At 40.3% G+C, this 22,748-nt stretch overlaps 1 protein-coding gene across 3 annotated transcripts in view; it reads left to right on the forward strand.

Annotated features, from left to right (window-relative positions):
* Positions 1-22,748, forward strand: part of TMTC1 (transmembrane O-mannosyltransferase targeting cadherins 1) — a gene marked incomplete at its 5' end in the record, with an annotated part of 261,097 nt that overhangs the window by 147,273 nt on the left and 91,076 nt on the right. For all 3 annotated transcript variants that reach the window (XM_080811049.1, XM_080811048.1, XM_080811050.1), the window contains one exon: positions 20,269-20,390. In XM_080811049.1, coding sequence (XP_080667175.1) covers positions 20,269-20,390 — 122 coding nt within the window. The remainder of the gene's footprint in view (positions 1-20,268; positions 20,391-22,748) is intronic.

Below are 22,748 nucleotides of genomic sequence, written 5' to 3' on the forward strand. Positions count from 1 at the left end.
CTTATATTACATGATGTAGAGAACAATCTATAAATTCTTTGTGGTGTTGAATTCTTTTTAACAGTGAACTTTAAAGTGAACTAATTTGCTCTTACTCTTTGTGTTGAAGATAAAGTGAACTAATTTGCTCTTACTCTTTGTGTTGAAGATAATCACTCTGTTAGAATTTATGTATAGTGGAGAGGAAGAATATTTAAACCACAAAGGATTATTGTTCCATTCTTTTTATCAGTAGTGAGTGTTTATGCACCGGGAGAACCATACGCTGAGAATGCTCTTGGGGTTCTCATTATGACTCCTACGGACTATATGTCAAATTGTTGACTTGCAGAAGGGATATGGATCAGGAAAGCAGCCAGTGTAATTTGGATTGTGGAGAGGAATTAATGCCAAAGAGCTGGCCTTTTCCCACTGTCCTCTAATGTGGTTTCCCTGCATTACAGAGGAAATACCACTGAATCTTATTTAAGAGTAATTTATTTGTTATTGATTCTTTATTACATTCTCACAGGGTGTCTCAACATTCTAAGCAATTTTTTTTATATCTTTTATAATTTTGTGACATTCTTGTAAAAGTAAAACCTGACGGAAAAAGAGGGGGGTTAGTGACACCTGACTTTGCCACGCAGACCTCCACAATGATATATCTTTGAGAATAGACATTAGGCAGTAGAGGGTCCCCTCCTCCCAGTATGGGGCTTTCAGGGCTATTTTTTGTTTATTTGTTGGGCTTGTTTCCTTTTTTTAGTAGAGGTCACAGTTTTTTCCCAATCTATCTATTCATTCCCAGTCTTCCACATCATTCCCTTGAAGCCAGCACAAATCAGAGGCCATCTCTCTGAGCCATGGAGACCAAGTCAAATTCTCAAGTCTGCATGGGGACGAATCTGTAGCCTGGCTAATGGAGGTGACCTCCAGTAACAGCTTGGTGGAAATGGAGGGGTGGCATGGAGTGAAACTAATGCATCTCCTTACTTAGGGAGGGGCTTGTGTTTATCTCCGGGACCTCCCTTCATGCCTTTTCCCAGCCTTGCCCTTGCTTAGCCTCCATGCTAGTCTGGATCACAGCCCCCATCAACATTTTCTTTTTCTTTCTTTTTTTTTTTTTTTAAGAGTTTATTTATTTATTTATTTGACAGACAGAGAGAGATCACAAGTAGGCAGAGAGGCAGGCAGAGAGAGACGGGGAAGCAGGCTCCCTGCTGAGCAGAGAACCCAATGTGGGGCTCGATCCCAGGACCCTGGGACCATGCCCTGAGCCGAAGGCAGAAGCTTAACCCACTGAGCCACCCAGGCGCCCCTCCCCATCAACATTTTCTTTTTTTTTTTTTAAAGATTTTATTTATTTATTTGACAGACAGATCACAAGTAGGCAGAGAGGCAGGCAGAGAGAGAAGGGAGGAAGCAGGCTCCCTGCTGAGCAGAGAGCCCGATGCGGGGCTCGATCCCAGGACGCTGGGATCATGACCTGAGCCGAAGGCAGCGGCTTTAACCCACTGAGCCACCCAGGCGCCCCCCCATCAACATTTTCAATAAAAGAACAGACAGATACCTGATGGAGAAACGGAGATTGTGAGCCTTAGCGCTCTCATTTAAAAAACCTCACACAGCACAACAAGGAGGTAAGATTAGAATGGGAACCACTGTTGGAAAGTGATTATTTACTCATTGACATTCTTACCTTTTTTTTTTTTTTTTAGAAAGAACTGAAGCAACTTATGGGAATAAATACAGAATAGTGGAGTCGACCAGGAGATGGAAAAGTGTGTGTGTGTGTGTGTGTGTGTGTGTGAATTACCTGAATTATAAATACTTGGGGCTCTTCTGGATATACAGTCTGTCATAACTATTCACTTCTGCCACTGTGGCATACGTTAGAACATTGTACTACCACAGACCCATGCAGTTGAACTGAACAAGCTTTCACATTTCTGGAAATGATTTTGCATTTAGATTGGCCAGATAATAGGTTAGGGTATTATCACGGCACATGGGTCACTGTGGAACAACTCTTTTAAATTCCAGAATAGCCATTATGAAACCTAGTAAAATAAGCATCTTGTTTTAATATACCAAGTGGTAAAATAAAATTGAACTTGAGGAATGAAGATTGCATTTAATGGTGAATGGCTCTGTGCCAAAGTTGATTTTTTTTCCTTCTGGCCTACATTTCTCACTTCAGTTCCCGTTTTCTGCAGACTGTATGCTCTCCATCCTTTTCCTGTCCTCTGTTAGTGAAAATGCTCTCCATGCTATTATAGATCCAGTCTTTCTAGCCCATTTATAACCCATCCAGTCTGTCCCACTTTGGGACCATTGCAGTCACTGACAGGGGTCCTAATGATATGTTGACATGGTCCATCTGTCCCTGACCACCAGTACCATGGGAGTACCTTGTCTGGGGTGTCCGTCTCACATTTGGCTTCTCCGCCTGTTGCCATTTTACCTTATGGTGATAACATCCTGCTACTTAGGGGCAGTTTCTCAGGTCAGTAGCTGTAGTCAGCTTTAGCCCTTAGGCCATACGCCAGAGCTGAAATTTTTGTTGATAGCATTTTTCTGATGAGAGTGTGAAAATAAGCTGACTGCTTCATCAGATGCAGTGTTGGAAATTAGATACGCTGGATTTGTACCTCATTGGAAAATGGAACATTTTGAACAATCCACTTCAACTGCCTTTTCCCACATACTTTTTTCCTCTCTCAGATTTGTATTTAAATTCTAGTTAGTTAATATATAGTATAATACTGGTTTCCAGAGTAGAATTTAGGGATTCATCACTCACATATAATACCCAATGCTCAACACGACATGTGCCCTCCTTAATGTATGGGACACAAATTGTGACTTAACGTTCTGTCATCTAATTTCATTTGATGGTCTCCTTTCATGTTGGAGGCCACCCAGGTAATGCATGTGGAGGAAACCCGCTAGTTCTAGATCAGTAGCTTCTGAGGCTGGGAAGAGGGAGGCCATAGAGCAGAGTGATTAGCACTGACCTGAGTCCAAGGCCAGGCTCTGCCACTGACCAGCCTTGTGGACACAAGCTTGCCTTGTTCAGCCATTTTCCTGCACCATCATGTAGAGTCATTGTGAAGTTAACCAGGGCAAGCCACATAAGACATTGAGCACAGTGGCTGGCACCTGGGAGGGCCTGAGTACCTATCAGAGGTCCTAGTGGTCCTTGTTGTCATCATTGTCATTGCCACCATTATGAAATTGTCACAGATTAAAGTCAGGAGCATAGTTAGAACTCCTGTTTTTATTTTATAAGAATAGCCATAAAAACTAAAACCAAAAACCAAATAAACATATCCAGCAGGACTTTTTGCTTCTGTGTATTTCGGTATACAGTTGTGCTTTACATGATAAAAAAAAAAAATTACTTGTAATGCTACCAAAGATTAATCCCCACCCCCCTCCTCCAAACCTTGTTTTATTCCCCATCCTGTATAAAAGAGGTTAAATTCTTGACTTAAGAGCTAATGGTAGTAACACACTTTCAAGTTTCTAATGCTTCGGCATATTTTGGAATTTGGAAGTAGATATGTTCAACCATAATGGAAGGCCAGAAACATAAAACTATTAGTTTAAAAAAAAAAATGTTTGTCAAGGGGAAGAAAAAAGTGGCAAATATCACCGGCCCATTTATAAATGAACATTGGAGTTATCACCTAAACCTCCAAACTATAGAAATAGTATTGAGGATTCTAAAAGTATTTGAAAGTTTAGCAAAGGAGGCAGGGTATAAGAAATCATTTTCTTTTATAATTGCTGTTCTTCATACCTTTTCCTGTCATTGCTGGATTTCTCCATTCCACTCAGTGGTGACCACTGGAGCAAAAGAGACATAAGAAATGCACCTTTTAAAATCAGTGGCTACTTAAAAAGGGCCCTTGAGCAAAGTCTTCCCCAGGCATTGCTTTCTGTCCATTATTAATATGTCATATGTGAAGTCATTCTCCTTGTACCAGATCTGAACCTCACATAAATCCTTCTCTCTCCTGTTCTGTGTCATGTACAACTCAGTGGTACCTGCGGTGTTCTGCTTGGCTTTTGATCTAGGCCTGGCAGGAGTTTTTCCACATCATTAAATAATTTGTTTTATTCTTTGCTTTCACAGGGCAATTACATTTTCACAAGCCGCATTCTTTAATAAGAAAATGACTTACCTACCCCTTTGATGTTTATACCTTAGTTGGAAGACTCTGAATTTATTAATGGAAGAATTAGATAGTTGCATAATGGGAAAAGGAATTTTCAACCATCAGTAACAGCTTTATTTTTTTTTCTTGATTGTATACTTTGTGAGTCTTGGCAAGATTTCATAGTTGACGTTATTATTGGCTTTTACTCAGAGTAATTGACACCTTTTGAGTGATGATCTTAACACTTAAAAAAAATTATTATTATTATTTTTTTTTTTAGTTTTTTAAGTAGGCTCTACACTCAACGTGGGGCTCAAATTCATGACCCCAGATTAAGAGTCACATCCTCTACTGACTGAGCCAGCCAGGCACCCCTGTAATCTTAACATTTTTTTAACACTTTATTTCTCTTAATGATTCATACTCATAAAAGCAACTCATTTCTTTTTAGCCTTACCATACTTCTGATTGTTTTTAAACTCTTAACAAGGTCAAGACATTTTTGAAACTCTTAGAGTCATTCTGTCCTTTCTGTTTTCATTCACAACATGAAATTTCTATTTAAAGAAGCATACCTTTTTTTCTCTTGTTCTAAGAAAACCATGAAATATGTAATTAGGACTCTCAGAGATAAAAGCAGCTACAAATACTTCTCCACAGAAGGCCCATTGGAAATTGCTATTGTATTGGAAAATACAAAAGAGACTAAAGTGATTGATTGCCACATTCTTTAGATGGTTTGCTATAAGAACAATGCCCAAGAAAGCCTATAAAAGGGTAACAAGCACAAGTTGGGGAGAATAACATACAAAAACCTTGGAATACTTATTTTTACACCTGTTTTGCCTAAAGAAAGGCAGCATAGACTATTATAAAGCAAGCAAGTTTGTAATATGAACTTTAGTGTTTATATGTTTATGTTACTAGACATCAAAATGTTGGTGGTAATATCCTCAAACTTCTTTCTGAATTTAACAAACATAAATGAAACAATGTACATGGTACCTGGCGTTGTTCAGGAGGGAAGTGCTGTATAAATCATTTCCACGTGGATGTCTCAAAGTCAGCATTCCAAAGTCTAACTCCTGAATGTACCCATTCACTGTGTCCCCCACAATGTTTGCGAATTCACTGCATTTTGCTAGCTGCCCAAGCCAAAATTCTTGGAGTTTCATTGTTTCCTCTCCACGTCTCTCTCTAATATCATATCCAGTCCATCAATAAATACTGACAAGTATATTTTTGTAATATATCTGGAATTTGACCATTTCTCTCCACCTTCACTGCTGCCATCCTGGTCCAAACCATCATCGTCCCTCACCTGGATTATTGCCAGAGCTGCTTAACTAGTCTCCCTGCTTCTACCCTCTACCACTGGTCCAGACTGTTCTCAACACAGCAACCAGATGATTCTTTAAACATGTAAGCCAGAGCCTGTCCCTCCTGTGCTTACCATCTTCCAGTGGCTCCTTACTGCTTTCAAAGGAAAAATCATCACCTTTATAAAGGCCCTAAAAGGTTCTGCATGCCAATTATCTCTCTTGTTCCTTCCTGAGCTCTTTGCCTACTACGAAATGAATTTTATGGACTCCTTCATCTCTTACAAGTCTTGGCTTAGTTGCCAGCTTCTTGAGGCCTACCCTGACTACCATGTTTAGGATTGCAACCCACTTCTTGCCCACCATATATTGCAGGGACCCCTTTGTCAGGCTCTCTTGCTCTTTCTCCCTCTCATTTTTTTCCCCCTCTCTGGAAGGTCAGGTACCATGTACATTGTTTCATTTATTTTTGTTAAATTCAGAAAGAAGTTTGAGGATATTACCACCAACATTTTGATGTCTAGTAACATAAACATATAAACACTAAAGCTCAGGGATTCTTTGTGTCTGTTTTGCTAACTGGTGTACTACAAAGAACTCAGAATAGTGCCTGGAAAATACAGAGGACATAGAAGTAGTTGATTGCTAAATTCTATAAGTGATTGCCTGTAAGCACAATGCCCAAGGAAATGGTACAGAGGAGGCTGCAATATTATGCATTTGTTGTCTGACTGAAGGATCAGGGACTGTGTTTTTCCAAAAGCACCATTGCTGAGGATAGGAAAGTTTTCAGTTGGACAAGACAAACGAACTGGGGGAAGTATCCAGTGGTACCCCCAATGCTCCTGCACTTGCCATGTCTCTCATAGGAGGAGGGCAGGGTATGAGTGGATGACCAGTCTCACTTAGCATATGTATACAGTGGTGAGATGGAAATGGAAACTGGTCTTAAGAGCTAACAAACTATTTAGAGACAAGCAGGATAAATTTGTAGGGATTGTATAGATGCAGGGTGGTGCATTCAGAGAGGAAAAGCCCAGAGGAAGGCAATAAGATAAAATATTAAATATTTAACTTACTGACCTGACCGCTCACTGGTTCCAAGTGATGTGCTGAATGTAGAGAATAAAGATAGGGTAAAACCCAGTAGCTGCCTGAACAATTTGTTTTTCTTTGCTCCCATTTCTATCGCCCCCCACCTCTGAGAGAATTATCCTTCTAAATATAGGTATCTAAACATGTCTCTGACCTGCCAAGAAACCTTCCTGATCTCAAGACTGACTTAGCCTGACTGGAGTCAAGACTGTGCAGCCATGTGACTTGATAAAGTTCTTTAATGTGTATCGTGATTTTCTGCACGGAAAAGGGCAGTCAGCTACTCTACATCTACCAAGAATGAATAGGGAAAAAAAATGCATTTCAACCGTAGCATAAAAGCTATCTATAGCTGAGTTCAGGGAAAATTTCCTATTCGCAGAGAGGGAGGTAATTTTTTGGTACTGCTTATAGAAACTCCTAAGGCAGAAACTTTTCCTTTTAACTCCATTCTGCTTGAGTAGTTTATGCCATCATTTTTCAAAATATGTTCCAGCATCACACAGGTCATTAAGTAAGGTTACCTCTCTAAATAAAGATGCTGCATATCAGAAGCACTAGGTTTTTAAAGATCAACGTATTTCTGTACTGGAGGATTTCAGAAAGCCTCAACTGTGCTCTAAGCAGCCTTTTAGGTTTCCAAGTGAGGTGTACAGTGAATGGCATTTCTCAGATTTATTTGAGTTTGGAAGCCCCTTTTCAGGGCTTCTTGCAGTATCTGTGTTCTTGTAATAAGCTCAGGGAAGCGTTGACTTAAATTTTTGAGTTTTGGTGGAGAAGTGAACTTTAGAGAGTCCATTTTCTGGGCAGTGTTTAATTTTTTTTTTTGCCTTATTTGTACTTTCAAAAACAATACCCCCACCCCCAACCGCAGCTTCATCAGAAGAATTTTCATGTTTATTATCCCTTTAGCAGTCAATACCATCTGAAAAAGAATTCCTTTGAAACCATTTCTTCTAGAGTTTGAGTTTACAACCTGTCAACAGCAAGTGAAAGGTAAGATCCATGGAATCTTGGTTTTCATTGTATGGAGGCTGGCATTTGATATAACAGTGACTGTGACTGCTCACATTGATGAGGCCTGAGTGACACACAGGCTGCCCATAGAATGTTACAGTTTGGGGAAGCAAGTGTCACCTCGACCCATTGGTATGTTAAGTGGCAGTTTCAAAGGTAAGACCAAAGTGACACCACCTACATCTCTCCACATGTGGTTTTTCTTGTCTCTGGAGAAAGTTAAAAATTCTATTTTTACCTGTGGGGGTTTGATTTACAAGAAGCCACTTGACAGAGTAGACTTTGTCTTCCCTGAGTAGAAAGTGAATCGTTCTTGCCTCAGCATATAGGTCCTTTCACGGGTGGTTCTTGTGGGAAAGCTGGTGGACAAAGGACTTCCTTGAACTCCATGATAAGCCATTGTGTCCCTGTTTGCTAATAAATGGTTGTGCTTTTAGCAGAATGTTCTCTGCAACTTGCTTTCATTTTTTTTATCCCTTCTGGCTGGGTCTAATTGCCAGAGGCCACCATTATTTACAAAGGGACCTGGCAAATTTAAATGGCCAAATTGGCTTCGTCAGTTTGTGACTCAGGACTCTGGCATTTGGTATTAAAAAGTGATTAATTAGGAAGAACATTTATTAATGTCAGCCTCTCTGGCATAGCCTTAAATTCTCTCCATTACAGTATACCACAATTTCTTTTGGTTTGGGTGACTTTGGCAGTAAACTCTAGTTTTTTTGCCTAGTATAGATTTAGGTCCTCACTATGACAGTGTTTTCACTTGGGAATAATTCAATGTCAGGGCTTGTTGGAGGAAATTTTTTACTCTTTGTTTTTCTGTCTGAAACATTTATTCTCTTACCTTATAAGAATTTCCCAAGGGTGGGGTGACTCCTAATTAGTGATTATGTGGTTAAGTTGTTTCATTTTTTTGTCAAGTCTCATATAGATATATTGAACTTCTCTTTTATATACACGTTGGAGATTTCTGTTGTTGGTATGTGGTAGAAAGCAGTCCCTATGGACAATGATAATAGGGGTTTGAATTTCTGAACTTGGAATTACAAGCACAGATCTTCCGTTGGGATTACATCCTGATAAACCTAAAAAAATGGAAAATATAGGTCGAAAATGCATTTAATCCACCTAGCCTACAGTAAGGCAAAATCCCCCACCACAAAGCCTGTTTTATAACGAAGTGTTGAATATCTCCTGGAAGGTATTGATGCTGTCCTGAAAGTGACAGACAGGCTGGTTGTATGGGTGCAGAATGGTCATCAGTGGATCAGTTGCTTGTCCTCACGGCTGACCAGGAGCTGCTGTGGCTCGGTGCCCAGTATCACAGAGAGAACAGTACCATGTATCACTAGCCCAGGAAAAGATCCAGATTCAAAATCCAAAGTACAGATTCTACTGAATGGCTATCACTTGCGCATCATCATAAAGTCACAAAGTATAACTGGAACCATCCTAAGTCAGGGTCCATCTCTATTTAATAACTATTTTAAACAGGGCCTTTGTTTCTATCCTTTGTTGCATTTATAAGTCTATTGAATTTGTCCTTTTAAAATGGAAGGCAGCCTGTAAAGTGGTCGGCAGGCTGTTTGAATGCCCAGTTAAGGGTTGGAGAAGAACATGATTTAATCATGCCGGTTATTTGGAAAAAGCTTTTCAGTGATTTCTGATGAAAAAAATGATCTATCCAGCTTTTATCATCAAAATGTTTCAGAACCAAGTAGTGGGTCTTATGCAATGAGATGCAACATATTTTGATTACAGAAGATATTTGGATTTTGGATGAGCACATTGATGGATAACAGGATTCAGATCAACTTATTAATAGTAGTTCCTCTAGGAGCTCAGCTGTACAAGTAAACCTCACTTTTTTGTTGTTTTAACCTGTTAAAAAAGAAGCTGTCTAGGGGTGCCTCAGTGATTCAGTCAGTTAGGCCTCTGCCTTCAGCTCAAGTCATGATCCTAGGATTCTGGGATCGAGCCTCACATCAGGCTCCCTGCCCAGTGGGAAGTCTGCTTCTCTCTCTCCCTCTCCACATTCCCTGCTTATCCTCTTTCTCGGTGACTCTCTACATAAATAAAATCTTTAAGAAAAAGCTTTCTAAATTTCTATTACTTCATATTTCATAAACTTAAAGTAAGCCAAATATTTCTCTGATATTTGTTTGATAAAGCATGGTGAATTGTTTTATTTAAGAAATGCTGCTCTAAAATATCTAGATCTTTATTGTGTGAAACTAAGTGGGATTTTTGTGGTTCCTTATTTATTTTAGATTACAGAGGGAAGGTACTATTTCCTCTGTGACAATCCCGAGTAGATGAATCATACTTTTTAGTGAGTGTGACTCACTGTGTGAAAAAGTTAAACACCTTGTCTTTTTCTAAACAACAACAAAAAAGTCTGTGCCATCCTGCTTTGGAAGATTTTGGCAGAGGAACTTCTCCTTAATGGAAGCATTTGAACAGTAACTATAGGTAGAAATGAATTCTGCCCTGATTGTATACTCTCATAGGAACGAAACAATTTATGCATCTAATTTATCCTCTGCTTCTGTTTGCTCAAACAAATGAATTCTTCAGAGTGAACTGTGAATTCATCAAAGTGAATTGAAACAAGTGAATTTGTCGAAGCTAAGTTCACTCATGACTTGGCTTCCGTGGCTAAGTCCATCCTGGTCCCTAATTGAATCCTCACAGAGGGGAAAAATTGGCTAATTGTTCCTGCCTCCCTCCCATACTGGGTCTCCTTATTGAGTTACAGTTCTTGATCCAGGATTCTGGGGCATTACCTGTGTCATCTTCATTCTGCCAGCCAGAGCTGGATATGGAGAGGAGAGTGTGATGTGACACCAGTGCCTCTAGGCTGTAGACGGTCTTTCCCACTTTGCCGAGACAAGCTCCAGGCACAAGACTGAGTTTCTGTCGACTTTTCTCTCCTTGCTTCTCACAGGTATCTTGTCTAGTGCATCACTGACGCTCCTCTGGATAGGTTCAGGGGTGTCTGATGGGGATCCTGGTTCCTCTCTCCCTCCCCCTTCCTCCTTAGCAAGCTTTGATCTCAACATATGTAAATGCACATCTCTTAGAGCCACACCACTCTTGATTTTCCAAATCTTCCATCTTCCTGAGTGAATACTGTCTTTCTCTATATATATTTTATTGTTGTTTTATATATTTGTATATAGTATTATATAAATTTATATTACATATAAAATAGATATAAAGAATAAGTGGTTGTCACATTGACACATTACTGGAAGATTTCCTGCGTAAACAGTTCATAGATAAACAGTTGAATATTAAAAAATGGAAGCTTAGAGCAGTAACAAGTTTACAGAGCATGTGTAGATTTAAAATTTAGAAGGTCTTTGTTTCATGTAGTTTATTCATTGTGTTTCCATGGTCATTAGAATACAAATGTCCTCTTATTTTCCTTACTAAGGGCAGTTTCATCACATTATTTGATTTCTTATGTCAAAAATATCATCATTCCTCCCTTAAGACTTCTCAGATATAATTTTGACTTAGAATTCAGTAAGATCAGTCAGCTACGTGATGTCTTACTCTGTTGTACGTGGTAGATAGGGATATGCCCCTTCTTCCAGAGGCTGGCTGTTAGAACGAGGAGATTTGCACACATTCTGTGCCCCGCATTCACTAGCATCTGCGTCGATCTGGCAGAGTGAATCCATGCAGCTTTCTGTCACAGGCCCTCGGGTGTGATTTTCTAGACTACCTTCTTGGTACTTTACTTGGTCACCTCCAAATTGCTGGGTCTCATCTGCAGTCAGTGTATTTTTGCTGCAAAATCAGAAGGCAGCGAAAGGGTGAAATCCCCCCAGTGTGTGTGTGTGCATGCTTACACACACAAACACACACTCACACACAGGCTTTGGGGTGAGCTAGACCTCAGTTTGAAACCCTTGTTTCTCGCCAATTTTATCAACTTGGATCTGTGTCTTAAGTCCTCTGCACCTCAATTTCTTATCTGTACAAGTGGGGATAATTACTGATCTTATAATATTATCATGAAGTTTCAGTGGAAAGATTTCAGCCCAAGGTCTGGCATATGGTTTATGCTTGAGAGATACTTGTTTTCCCTATGTATCTCCACCATTTACAACTTACCAGGTGGTTTTTCCTGCACACTCCACAGTTCTCCTATGTATGATAGTGCACATACCGTAATTGTTCAGACGTGACCTTCCATCTTTCTAGTCTTCTTCATGTTTTTGGTTTTGTTTTGTTTTGTTTTTTTAGATTTTATTTATTTATTTGACAGAGAGAGACACAGCGAGAGAGAGAACACAAGCAGGGGGAGTGAGAGAGGGAGAAGCAGGCTTCCCACTAAGCAGGGAGCCCGATGCGGGGCTGGATCCTAGGACCCTGGGATCATGACCTGAGCTGAAGGCAGGCACTTAATGACTGAGCCACCCAGGCACCCCTAGTCTTCCTCACTTTAAAAAAATTACACAGCTTTCAAGTTCCAGAAATTCCTTTAAATAGTTTCATTCTACTCAGGGAAAGGTTTCTTGAACAACATTTTAACTCCTTACTAGTGCTTTCTTAACTAGGCGAATGGCATTCTTTTGCATTAGACTGATATGTACCAATCATGGCTCTTCTAAAGTGTCTTTTAAAAGATTTTTGCTTTTATTTTTCTTTAAACACTTAAAACACACATGCAGAATGTAATGTACATTTGCAAATAATGCTCTGAATGCATTTATCCTCAATTAGAGGAAGGTAATCGGAGAGCTTCACTCTTCTACCTGATTTAACTGTGAGACGTACTTGTGTGTTCTTGTGAGATAAGGAATTTCAATCTCAAGAACTCGTGTTGGCAAGAAGATTCAGACTGTTGATTAAAAACAAATCAAACAAAGCATAGGGCAGAAAAATGAAGTCCAGCACCAAAGACCAGAAATCGAAAATGTCAGTTTATGAATGCTCTGATTTTAATCTGCCTTCAGCTTTCTGTTCATTAGCGCATCTGGCTATGCTTCTTAGTGAAGAAAAGCTTGGCAGAGGGAGAAAGCCGTGTTTAAATTGGCTCAGAGAAGACACAGAGTGTACAAATCTACTTTTGTCTCTGAGGGGGTATAATTTCCTCATTCATTTCCCCTTTTAACATTTTTCTCCTGGTGCATTTATGAGTAAATTTTAGAGCACATGGAAGTGAGGAAATGATCACCCCAGTTCGAGCCAAGGAGAGTGTGGGTTGGCAGCTCTGCTGTCGAGATCCTGAGCCTGTGCCATTTTTTGTCCCACCCAGTTCAGCTTATCCCATCCATTTCAGCTAGGGAAGAAAAACCCTCCCATAGTACATTCCATGCCTACCTGTGAGACGTGAAGAGTGTTCATGTCATTGGAGGACTGTCCTTAGACTTCTCCCTGTGCAGCATTGTTGCCATTGGGCCTAACTCAGGCTCCCAGTTGGATTCATAGCCACGAAGAATCTGGCCCCGGTGACCGTGACCGAGGCTCTGAGAATCAGCTTTCAGGTTTTCTTATTCTCTCTACCTTTAAGACTGCCCCAAGATTCCTTCTGCCTCCCGTGTTGCTCTTACTGAGTTTCGATTCTGGGTCTTGTCTGAGGCATAACAAGTGGTCTCTTGTGTTGGATAGGCATAAGAGCAGTAAAAATTCCAAACTTCCTCTTCAGCTATTGAGAGATCGGTCTCAACCTCATTGGCCAGATCAAAAGCTCTATCAGGCCAGATCAAAAGCTCTATCAGATGTTTGTCTTTACTGTTTTTATTTATTTATTTTTAAAGATTTTATTTATTTGACACAGAGAGAGACAGTGAGAGAGGGAACACAAGCAGCAGGAGTGGGAAAGGGAGAAGCAGGCTTCCCACTGAGCAGGGACCTTGGTGCAGGGCTCAGTCCTTGGACCTTGGGATCATGACCTGAGCCGAAGACAGACGCTTAATGACTGTATAAAAACAATATTTAAAATTTTCTTTAACCTCAGTGGCCTTAAAAAAGGGTGGTTTGGGGCGCCTGGATGGCTCAGTGGGTTAAGCCTCTGCCTTTGGCCCAGGTCATGATCTCAGGGTCCTGGGATCGAGCCCCACATCGGGATCTCTGCTCAGCAGGGAGCCTGCATTCCCCTCTCTCTCTGCCTGCCTCTCTGCCTACTTGTGATCTCTCTCTCTGTCAAATAAATAAGTAAAATCTTTAAAAAAAAAAAAAAAAAAAAAAAAAAAAAAAAAAAGGGTGGTTTGGCCACAAACTGACACCTTAATGGAAATATAAAATTGTAAGGATGGGACTGAGGCAAGGGTGGGCTAGAGCCGCCTCTCCTGTCAGCTCATAAAAACCAGGGTTCTGATCCTTCCTTGGCATCCACAGCTCGGCTTCCATCCCTATATACCCTTCCACTCTGAGCTGATCTCCCAGACAGGGTCCTGGCAGGAAACACACAACAAGGCCGATGGGGTGATTGAAGAGTTCGCGAAGAGTCTATTTGCAGTGATACGGTCAGGGTTCGTGGAGCCAGCATGCACAGTGACACCTGCCAGATGACCTAAAAAGGCAGAAGACAGGGCTGTCACCAGGGGGCAAAGGTATGAGAGCTGTGATCATGGAAAGGAATCCCAGACAGGAGCTATGCCTGCAGATGGGTGAAATGAGCAACTGCCAGACTGAGGTAGGGGAGGGAGGGGCTGTAAGATGCAGAGGAGAACAGAGCCAACAGTGAAGATCAGGTAGACAGGAGGGCAGCTCAGGGGGCATAAGTTTGAGGTACGATTGTGCAGAGCTCAGACAGTACCCTCTTGCCCCAAACGGCCAAGCTCTTTCTGTCCTCACTTGGCACTTCCCATTCTAGTCTTGAAATCATCCTTTGTGGCTCCTGAGTTAGCATTTGGGGCCCAGTTCTCCATTCATTTAATGCCGTTGGTATTATCCCCATCCTTGAGAGTGTCTAAGGGCGTTTGTAGATTGGAAGTTCATGATGTTTTAAATCAACTGAAGCCTCTGTTTTGCTCAAGTGGAAACTCACTGATGCATTTCCTGTGGACAGTCGGAGGGGTATTGGGCCACAAAAGAATTCTTAAAATGTACACAAGGAGAGCCCAGTTTCCCCAGTTTTGCAGGAAGGAGAGCTGAGGTTGTGTGCAACCTTGAGAACTCTTTCTCCCAGAAATATTGACGTAACTCCCTGGCATTTGTACCGATGATGGTTATAGTTATTCGTGAAGGACCCAAAGGTCTGAGACATACAACAGTTTACCACAGGAATAGTTATACCTCTGCAGAGTCGTTGTGAGGTTCGGTCATTATTTAAACTTGCACAGATTTGGATTGGCTGCTGCAGGGTCGCCATTTGGGAGTCACTTAGCCAGAGAAGGAGCCTCACTCACTGCCCGGCTCAGTGACTGGAATTCAGAGCAGACCCCTCACAAGAGGTGAGGAAGTACTTGTAGTCACAAGGGATTCCAGATGATCAAATAACTTGTCTTCAATTAAAAAAGAACTTTCATAATGACAATAGTGGTAATGTGATTAGAAATCTTAATAAATTAAAGTATTTTAAAAATTAAAATTGAATGTCAATAAAGTAAAAGATGTCACTTTTCCTGAGCACACAAACCAAAGGATGGGGCAAGACGGAAGAGTCATAAGTAGCAGTGAATGGAATCAGAGTGGTGCAGAAGGTGTGGGTATGTCTTGATTAAAATACCTCAGTACTGGGGCACCTGGGTGGCTTAGTCAGTTAAGCATTTGCCTTTGGCTCAGGTCATGATCCTGGGGTCCCGGGATCGAGCCCTGTTTCAGGCTCTCTCTGTTCAGTGGGGAGCCTGCTTCTCCCTCTGCCTCTGACTGCTGCTCCCCATGCTTATGCTCTTGCTCTTGCTCTTTCTCTCTAATAAATAAATAAATAAAATCTTAAAAAAGAAAAAAAAGGTCCCAGTACCGTCGGTCAGTTTTCCAGACCCTTATGGAATGCTCTTAGATGCTCAGAGACTGAGGACTTTTCACCCCAAATTAATGCTGCAAATACCGTGTTTCAAAGGGTTACCAAAAGTAAAAGATTTCATTGACGGGAAGTCCCTGAAAAGGCTCTTCTAGAGAACCCTGGTAATGTGTATGCAGCTTTCATCACTGAGCTTTACTGTTGCAGCTCATATGAGTTGAATGCCAATTCTGTGTGTGCCACATATCTAGGTAACAAGTTTAAATGAGATGGTGACTGTCATCAAGGAATTCATAGTGTAATGGAAGGAATAGACCCCTAAACAGAAAGAAAAAGGGGGGTCTAGTGCGTACTGGCAGCCATGCCCGTTGTCACCTTGGCAAACGCCTGTCTCCTAGGGCTGAAGAGGGGAGCTCGACTGTCATCAGCTTCTCAGAAGATTGATAAATTAGATGCAGACAGTGAGAGCCCAGCGCTGCCAAATAAATCTTTAGAATTGAAATACAGCTGTGTTATATCTAGAACTCTGAGAACATACTCGCACCCTACATGCACTGTACCATTTTCCCGAAAACTGTAGAGGTGGGAGAAAATACATTAACAATGATAGTAATTACTATAATGAGGGGGCACCTGGCTGGCTTAGTTGGTAGAGCATGGGACTCTTGATCTCGGGGTTGTAAGTTCGAGCTACACATTGTGTATAGAAATAATTTAAAAATTAAGAAGAAAATCTTTGAAAAAAATTACCATAATGAGGTCCATTCTCTGCCTTTCTGGACGGGAAGGGTGAGCAGTGGATTGTTGTCTGTTTTGAATGGGGCAGGGAGGGGTCCTCTTCTCCTGAACACACACCCATACCCTGCTGGCCACAGTGCGCGCGCGCGTGTGTGTGTGTGTGTGTGTGTGTGTGTGTGTGTGTGTGTGTGTACGCGTGCGTGCATGCGTGCGTCCTCTTATCTGTGACCTGTGCTTTGAAAAGTCATCTGAGAGTAGGGCAAAGGGGAAGAAAGAAACCAGAAGCTGCCAGGCTAGACTTGGATTCTGGAGTGATGTTTCCTCTGAGGTCCCTCACGGTCCTGAGAAAACCACTGCTCTTCCCTTACTTAGCTGCTTGATGGGAGAGGTGTTGTGGAACAGCAGCTGATCAAAACCCTCCGGCAGGTTTGGAGAGCTCTTTATCTCGTTACAGCTGAGGGTCATGTTTCTCTACTTTATCCTAAGCCAGGAAAGAATCAGACCTACCATCTGTCATCCTGAATCTGTCACACATTTTCCTACAGACACAATAGGTATCAATATCCTTTCTTTTGTTTTACTGATCATCAAGTTAAAGCTCAAAGAAATAAATTAACTCTGAAGTTGCACAGTTAATCAAATAATGCACATTATTAATAGCCATATGATTAGCTCTTTTAATACTCCTGTCTTTTTACCCCCTACTGTAATTTGAATAAGTAAATTTCCATTTGCCTCTATTCCTAGAAATTGAATGCACTCTGTGTACTTTGGAAAGTCACAAATTTTCTCTCCTTCCCCCAACTCATATTTTGTTTGAGTTTCTGTTAGGCTGAAATAAGCTTTAAATTATTTAGCCAATTCTGTCACATCTGTGATCCACAACGTGCGAAATTGGATTCCCTCCCACTCTTTTTTCATTCTAGGAAATTCAGCCATGTCCATGACATTTTCCCCTAACTTTACAACTTTCTGTTTGATTGATTGACTTACCATTTAGAGAAATACATTTCTGATTATTTTCTCTCTCTCTTGACTGAAGAGGGAGGAGGAAAGACAAAGGGTATGATAATCAATTTAATTTAAGAATAAAGAATTTGTCATGAAAATTATTTTTCTCAAGACGAAACAGAATAGTAAAACTTCATGGAGTTTGGGTGCTGTGCCACTGTCTTTGACTGAGTTGAACAAAAAGCTCCCCTTAGGACCAGCCCCTCCTCTGCCAGTGACCTGCCCTCCTTTCCCAATCACAACCAAATTTGTCTGCCTCCTACGCATTCATTAATTTTTTTCAAACTCAGATCATCACCTCCACCAGGATGTCCTCCTTAACTTCTCCCCTTCTTACATCCAGTTTTCTCCCTTGCTGGGTACATTTATTCACTTACTGATTTATTCTACAAGTATTTCTGAGCACCCGCTATGTGCCAGGCACTGAACTAAGCACAGATCATGTACCAGTGAACATAGCTGACCAGCTCCCTTCCCTCCTGGCTCCCAGTCTCCTGGGGAAGACAGACATTTTATAAAGATGGAAACACATAGATAAATGTGTGTTTACAATTGGGATGATGGCCATGAAGGAAATAAAGATGCTCTTGGAGCCTGAAGAACCCGGTGGAGGAACAAGGAACACATGGTGTAGTGAGTTTTCAGTTTGCAGGTCAGTCTTCTGGGGGAGGCTGGGGGCTCCTTGACTGTCACTCCCTGTCCCCAGCAGTGGGGAGATCCGCGGGGGTCCTGCCCCCTGCAGGGTTGGGAGAGGGAGGGAGGGGGGCAGGCACGGAGTTGGGTGCCTACATGTCAGGACACCTGCCTCCTCCCAACCTAGGGGCTCCTGCTGGGGATTCTGCTGAATAAAGGACATAAACCCCTGGCCACCAGAGTGAGGAAGGCAGCCTTTGCTCAGGAAAGAAGGTGTGAGATTGGGGGTATGGAAGTGATGTCTCCTTCAGCTCCTCCGTGAGGACTGTTCTTTCCTAACCTTGAGGACAGCCAGAGAGGAGGCTCACTGGATGTGATACTATCCAGGGACATGGCTAATGGCCTGGTTTGAGTTCTGTTTATATTCTTCTTAATTCTGTAGGATTAATAAGTAGAACATATTAAGTTCTTTAAAGAAATTTCTGTGGGACAATATGCGAATTCTTTTGTAAAAAATATTTCACGTTTTGATAGGCTTCAAAGAAGGGGTCAACTGTAGCTAAAAAATAAAAGTGTGTCAACAGAAATAGGACATCAACCCCCTACTCAGTAATAGGCCGAGAGTTCATGAGGAACACTGGGCAAGACACTCATTCTCTGGGATTCATTTTCAGTTTTAGCAAAGAACTACTTGCTCTTGAGTCACAGGATTCTTACAAAGGTGTTATTCTTCTTTAAATTACGTAAACTTTAAGTTCTTGAGATGAAATGTACTTTGTAAATTCAAAGTATAATCTAAATTAAAAAAATAGGTTGCAGCTTTTAAATATAACGAACTTGCTACTTTTCTCACCTATTTTTTTTCTCAATTTTAGTGGGTCAGAGAAAATATAACATTATCCAGTTGCATCCATTTCAGTTGAAGGCTTGTTATGAAAGCCTTTTTTTTTCCCTTTCATCTTTTAATTCTAAAGAGTATGGTTCCTTTAGGTAAAAAAAATGAGATCATAACTTATAGAACCATTAATTATTTAAGGGAAATTGTCCAAATCACATTTATTCATGTGGAACTGCTCTCTGGAATTTTATTACTCTATATATTATAGTCAGCAAAACAAATATTTTAATAAAATCCAGGTGACAAATTTCTCAAGATGTTAAAAATCTTTTACTTTGTCCACTTAAAGCATTAGTAGCTGGTATTAGTAAGTTTTATTTATATTTTTAAAACTTTTATTTAGTCTTATACAATTATTAAAAGTAATACACTTTTAAATGTTTGTAAGAAATATTTATAACTGTAATATGCAAAGTTCTATTTGGTTTTCTTAAACTGTTTTATTTTTTTTATTTTTTTATTTTTTTTAAAGATTATATTTATTTACTTGACAGACAGAGATCACAAGTAGTCAGAAAGGCAGGCAGAGAGAGAGAGAGGAGGAAGCAGGCTCCCTGCAGAGCAGAGAGCCCGATGCGGGGCTCGATCCTGAGATCGTGACCTGAGCCGAAGGCAGAGGCTTCAACCCACTGCGCCACCCAGGCGCCCCAAACTGTTTTAAAAAGAAAAAATAATGTCATCCTATATATTAAGATGTGCTTTAAATAGGCCTGTCTTCAAATGTGTCCGTATCATAGACAGTCATGGAAATACAAACTAACTTTTACAGTGTCCATTATAGCGAATTGTTAATAATAAATAATTTTTTCTGTTAATGAGAAGTGATAGAAAAATCTTGACAAATTTAGATCTACAGTAAATATATAATATTAGAGAAAGGTGCTTTGTCAATTTAATGAATTATTGTAATGACTTTGATGCCAAAAAATTTCATGGAAAAAATACTGGCTTAATTTGAGCTAAAAATTTCTCAGCTTTAATGATCTCTCTCATTGGTTCTCTGAATTTTACTATTTGCATTTAACTTCTTTTATGCCAAGCCTTATGCTAAGCTCCTGGTGAGCTTTGTGTGGGTTTGTTGTGGGTTTGTTTTTTTTTTTTTAAATGCATTCTATTTCTGAGAGGACAATAATTATCTATGATGCCTTAGTGAGCTTGATTCTATTAGGCTGCTTCGCTCTCGGACAGAGATTCTGAAAGGGACCAGAGCCAAGAAGTAGGGTTGCTGTAGGACTGGCCCAAAACAAGGAGTAATGGTCACTGCTCATGTGCAATTATCAGAGGTTTCTGGGTGGCGAACGTGTGACTTGCCAGGGGTTTCAGGCCAAGGGCTTTCTTTGATGAATTCAACTCACTGATCAAAGCGTTTGCATTGGTCTAATTTATTCATTCCGTCAATGAGAACTTGAGAATGAAAGAGATGGTTAAATGCCGACTGAAGTGAAAGTTTTTAAAAATTAATTTGTCCTTCACTGTTGTGTGTTTCAGAGACTGGAGCACAAGGAAGTTTTAGTGGGCTTGTTGTTCCTGGTTTTCCCGTTCATTCCAGCCAGCAATCTCTTCTTCAGGGTGGGTTTTGTGGTGGCCGAGAGAGTCCTTTACATGCCTAGGTAATTATCGCTCGTGATTTCCACTTTACGAGACCTGCCTTCTGTCACCAACACGGATAGTTCCAGAGGGACGGTCCTTTGCGTGTGTCACAATTAGGTCCTTATGGAGCCGAGGCGTTTATTACCTCAGCTTTCACAACAGCCGAAGAGAGGTGTGGGTGAACTCGAGCTGGCGTGTGTTCGCTCTGGTGTAGAGCGGCTTACCTGCAGCTGGAAGCTTGACCGTTAGATGTGAAGCATTGACTGGAGTATGTTCAGGATTTCAGCGGCAGTCATTTACCCCAATATCTATGTTTCATTACACATAATTGTGGTAGTTTTTTTAGAAGTATGTGGATTGCATAAAATTATTATGTTAAGTAGCAAGAGTGTAATTAATTTTTATCTTCTTCTTTCTGTCTCTCCTCCTTTCTTCTTTTAATTTAAAAAATAGGTAAAATCTCAAGAAAATGTGTCCTTGAGAAAGAAAATGGTTAAAAATTATAAAGGGTATTCAGCCATATGTGATTACACAGTGCCACTTATCTCTGAATATTTGAACTGGGCTGAAGCTTGTCTGTTCTCTTGTCTTATTCAGATGTCAGTGTTCAAGGCCACATTTCTTTTCAGATACCTGGAAATGTCCCCTGAGTGGTTCTGCCATTCATTTATTGTGTAACCTTGAGCAAGATATGAAGCTTTTTTGTACCGAGGCTTAACATTTTAAAAATAGGGATATTAGTATACTTCCTAAAGTTAAGTAGTATCATGAATGTCATGTAAGAATGAAATTTTGTAGAAGGCAACATCCTAAACCAAAATATTATAATGAAATCATTATTTTTATTTATTAATATTGAATTAGGAGTTTTATTTTTTGAATTTTATTTTTGTTTCATATTTTTATTTAAATTCTAGTTAGTTAACATATCCTGTAATATTGGTTTTTAAGAGTAGAATTCAGTGATTCATCACTTATGTATATAACACCCAATGCTTATCACAAGAAGTGGCCTCTTTAATGCCCATCACCCATTTAGCCCATCCCCTCGCCCACTTCCCCTCCAGCAACCCTCAGTTTGTTTTCTGTTGTTAATAGTCTCTTACGGTTTGCCTCCCACCCTCTTCCCTACATTCATCTCTTTTGTTTCCTAAATTCCACATATGAGTGAAATCAGATGGTATTTCTCTTTCTTTGACTGGCCTGTTTCACTTTGCATAGTATACTGTACCTCCATACATGTCATTGCAACTGGCAAGATTTCATTCTTGTTGCTGGCTGAGTAATGTGTGTGTGTGTGTGTGTGTGTGTGTGTGTGTGTGTACCACATCTTCTTTATCCATTTATCAGTCAATGGACATTTGGGCTCTTTCCATAATTTGGCTCTTGTTGACAGTGCTGCTGTAAACATCAGAGTGCATATACCCCTTTGAGTCTGCATTTTTTTATCCTTTGGATAGGAATTTTAACTTTAAATTTTATTTTAAAATTAATATAAATATCAATAGATTTTAATTTCATTAATTGATATTGAGCTAGAAATTTAAAGACACAAACAATTAGGACTTAATTTCATTAACCTTTGATTGCCCCCAAACCAAATACCTAACAGTTTTTCCAAGTCTTTACAGCTTCTTGTTTTGACTTGGTTAAAGAGAGAGGGCAGTCCTTCATTTTCTTTGTGTCTTCTGCACCATTTGTGAAGGAGGTTATTTCTTGATAAATACTGTATGTTATAGACAAAATACGACACAGATTCTTTGTATTCTGTATTGCTGTGAGATAACAGGCTTATGAGGCCTTGCTAATAGGGAATATGAGGGTGAAGGGGACTCTGTCTGTTCTAGGTACGGTTTTGCTTAGACCAGCTGAAAGTGGCTTCAGGCAGTGCTGCTCTTTAGTGCAGATGATTCGAAGTGGAATCTGTGTTTGTTCTTAACCTAACAAGTCTCCACAGAGCACATCTGCTTTCTGTACTAGAATCTGAGGCTACAAAAATAAGTGAGTCTCGGTGTCTGGCCTCAAAGAGTTTCACTGCTGATAAACACTAGTTAATGTTAATTGTACCAAAACTTCTAGTGAACCTCAGTTATATGTCACTGACTATGCTAAACATATTATATTTATGTTATCAGTTCACTCACACTGTTGATGTAGTAATCCATAGCTCCCTGCTGAAGTCAGGGGGCCCGTGTTTGAATTCTGGCTTAAGGATGAGTGTGATATTTCAAAGCCTCACTTTCCTCACCTGTATAAAATGAACATGATAGCACCCAACTCAATGATATATTGTGAGCATTAAGTGAGATGACCATTTAAAAAACTCAGAAAGCGTTTTGCATTATATGTGGTCAATAAAAAATATATGTGTTATTGAT

This window comes from Martes martes (genome assembly GCF_963455335.1).
Source record: "Martes martes genome assembly, chromosome: 8".
In the NCBI taxonomy this organism is placed as follows: Eukaryota; Metazoa; Chordata; class Mammalia; order Carnivora; family Mustelidae; genus Martes; species Martes martes.